At 46.0% G+C, this 2,459-nt stretch overlaps 1 protein-coding gene across 1 annotated transcript; it reads left to right on the top strand.

Annotated features, from left to right (window-relative positions):
* Positions 1–144: 144 nt before the first annotated feature.
* On the top strand, positions 145–457 carry VTN00DRAFT_9642 (uncharacterized protein; the record flags this gene model as incomplete). The annotated part of the gene is made up of 2 exons (XM_069436621.1): positions 145–315; positions 383–457. The coding sequence occupies 2 exons, from the start codon at positions 145–147 to the stop codon at positions 455–457; spliced, it is 246 nt and encodes an 81-aa protein (XP_069284241.1).
* Between the last annotated feature and the right edge of the window lie 2,002 nt (positions 458–2,459).

Genomic DNA, 2,459 nt, shown 5'->3' with positions numbered 1-2,459 from the left:
GACCCTGATGTCAACTCCAAGACCAAGATTGCAAAACCCGACCTCTACTATGGCGACCAAAAAAAGTTGCAGACATTCATCTCCCAGCTGGAGCTCTATTTTTTCTTCAACCCCCACAAATTCCCAAATGAAGAAAGAAAGGTCATGTTTGCGGCAACCTACCTACAAAGCACTGCAGCCCAGTGGTTTGACCCCTACCTGAAGGATCGCCTGGAAAGGTCACCAGAACAACAAAGAGCTGAAACCACCGAAACCTTCAACAGCTTCAATGCATTCCTGACTCACATCAAACAGAACTTCAGGGATTTGGATGAGGTAAAAAAGGCCACCAGGACTATCATGTCCATCCAGCAGAAAATGTCAGTCACCAACTATACCACAGAGTTCCAACAAGCAGCAACCTTCCTTGGAGACTGGTCAGAATGAGCGCTCATGGAACACTACTATCGAGGACTGAAAGAGGAGGTCAAGAATGGGCTCCTTGCAGCAGAGGAACCAACTGACCTCAATAACCTGATACTCATGGCAACCTGAATTGACAACCAACTCTTTGAACGACGGACTGAGCAACAACAATTCAATCCTTTTCAACAAGCCCCTTGACACACAGGAAATGGAGGCAATGCCATGGAACTAGACAATGCGACAAGAAGAGAACAGAGCACCCAAGGAACAACAAACAGACAAGTCAGAGGGCCCAACCCCAACTGGACAGATGAACAGAAAAAGTGCTATGAGCAGAAGCTGTGTATCCACTGCGGAAAGAATGACCATATGGGTTGGAAATGCCCAGACAGAAAACGAGACAACCGGAAACAGATATTGGTCACAGAAAAGAACAAGCATGCTGAATTATCATGGATGGCCTGCTATGATAACAACTGCTCCGATCACTATGCCTCCAAGAACGCGACAGGATGGTTTCCAAAAAACCCCAAGAAATCAAAAAACTAGAGGACCCTGCTAGTATGGGACCCTCACAGGAGTCTTGGTCTAGGTCCCTGAACCTGGCTACAAGCACGCGAAACGGAACAACACTCAATGGAATGGACTTATTGAAACAATTGGTGATCACTGTCAAGATCAATGGGAAGAAAGCAAGGGCCATGATCGACAGTGGAGCCATGGGAAATTTTGTCAGCAACACATTTGTCACCAGGAATGGGATCCCCTTCACAGGAAAGAAGGAGCTGTATCAGTTATCTACAGTGGATGGATCTGCCAGCAGCTATGGAGGAGGATGGGTGCAGATGGAAACCAACCAGTCCTCCCTGAAGATAGGACAGCACAAGGAAAAGATCAACCTTGATATCACACAGATGCCAGGACATGATATAATCCTAGGGATACTGTGGTTGAAGATGCACAACCCACAGATAGACTGGGTAACAGGAAAAGTGCAATTGGTGGAAGAATCCAACAGAGGTATAAGGCCTGAAGGGCATCCTGAGGGAGAAGAACCGCCAGTGGAGATCAAAGAAATCTCCCAGAACACAATGATGTGAATGTGGAAAAGGGGAGAACAAGTGGGAGTCTTGTATCTTACCCTAGCACCAGATCTGACAATTGGGTCCATGGAACAGAGAAAGGACCAACTGCCTTTGACCGGAATGGAAGCAGTCCCAAAGGAATACTGGGACTTTGAAGAAGTCTTTAAGGAATGAGGCAGAGGACAGCTGCCAGAACATCAGCCTTGGGATCATGAGATACCCTTGAAGCCTGGAACGCAACCGGCATTCAAACCTATTTATCCACTCTTGGAGAAGGCACATGAGGCGCTCCAAGAGTATGTTGAAAAGAACCTGGAACAAGGATATATCCGGCATTCCACATCACCGGCTGGATACCCAATTTTGTTTGTCCCAAAGAAGAATGGGAAACTCTGACTTTGTGTGGACTATTGCCAACTCAATAACATCACTGTCAAGAACTGCTATCCCTTACCACTCATCTTGGAGTTGCAGGATAGATTGCAGAAGGCAAAGTTCTTCACCAAGTTGGATCTTAGAGAAGGGTATTACCTGGTGCGCATGAAGGAAGGGGAAGAATGGAAAACCGCCTTCAGGACCTGACTAGGACATTTTGAATATACAGTCATGCCATTTGGTCTTACCAATGCGCCTGCAACCTTTCAGAGTTTGGTCAATAATACCCTACAGAAATACCTAGATGTCTTTTGCATGGCCTATTTGGACAACATCCTTATCTACTCAGAAACCTTAGAAGAACACAGACAACATGTGTGGAAGGTGTTAGAAGCCCTGAAGGAAAGAAAACTCTCAGTTGCACCAGAAAAATGTGAATGGCACACCCAAAGAACAGAGTTTCTTGGCTTCATGATCTCCCCAGGACATGTTGAAATGAATAAAGGAAAGGTCACAGCCATACAAGGATGGCCTGAGCCAACAACAGTCAAGGAGACACAGACTTTTCTTGGATTTGCCAACTTCTATTGAAAA

Source organism: Thermoascus crustaceus (genome assembly GCF_041956765.1).
Source record: "Thermoascus crustaceus strain CBS 181.67 unplaced genomic scaffold VTN00scaffold_8, whole genome shotgun sequence".
Taxonomy (NCBI): domain Eukaryota; kingdom Fungi; phylum Ascomycota; class Eurotiomycetes; order Eurotiales; family Thermoascaceae; genus Thermoascus; species Thermoascus crustaceus.
This window is presented reverse-complemented; position numbering and strand designations above follow the sequence as displayed.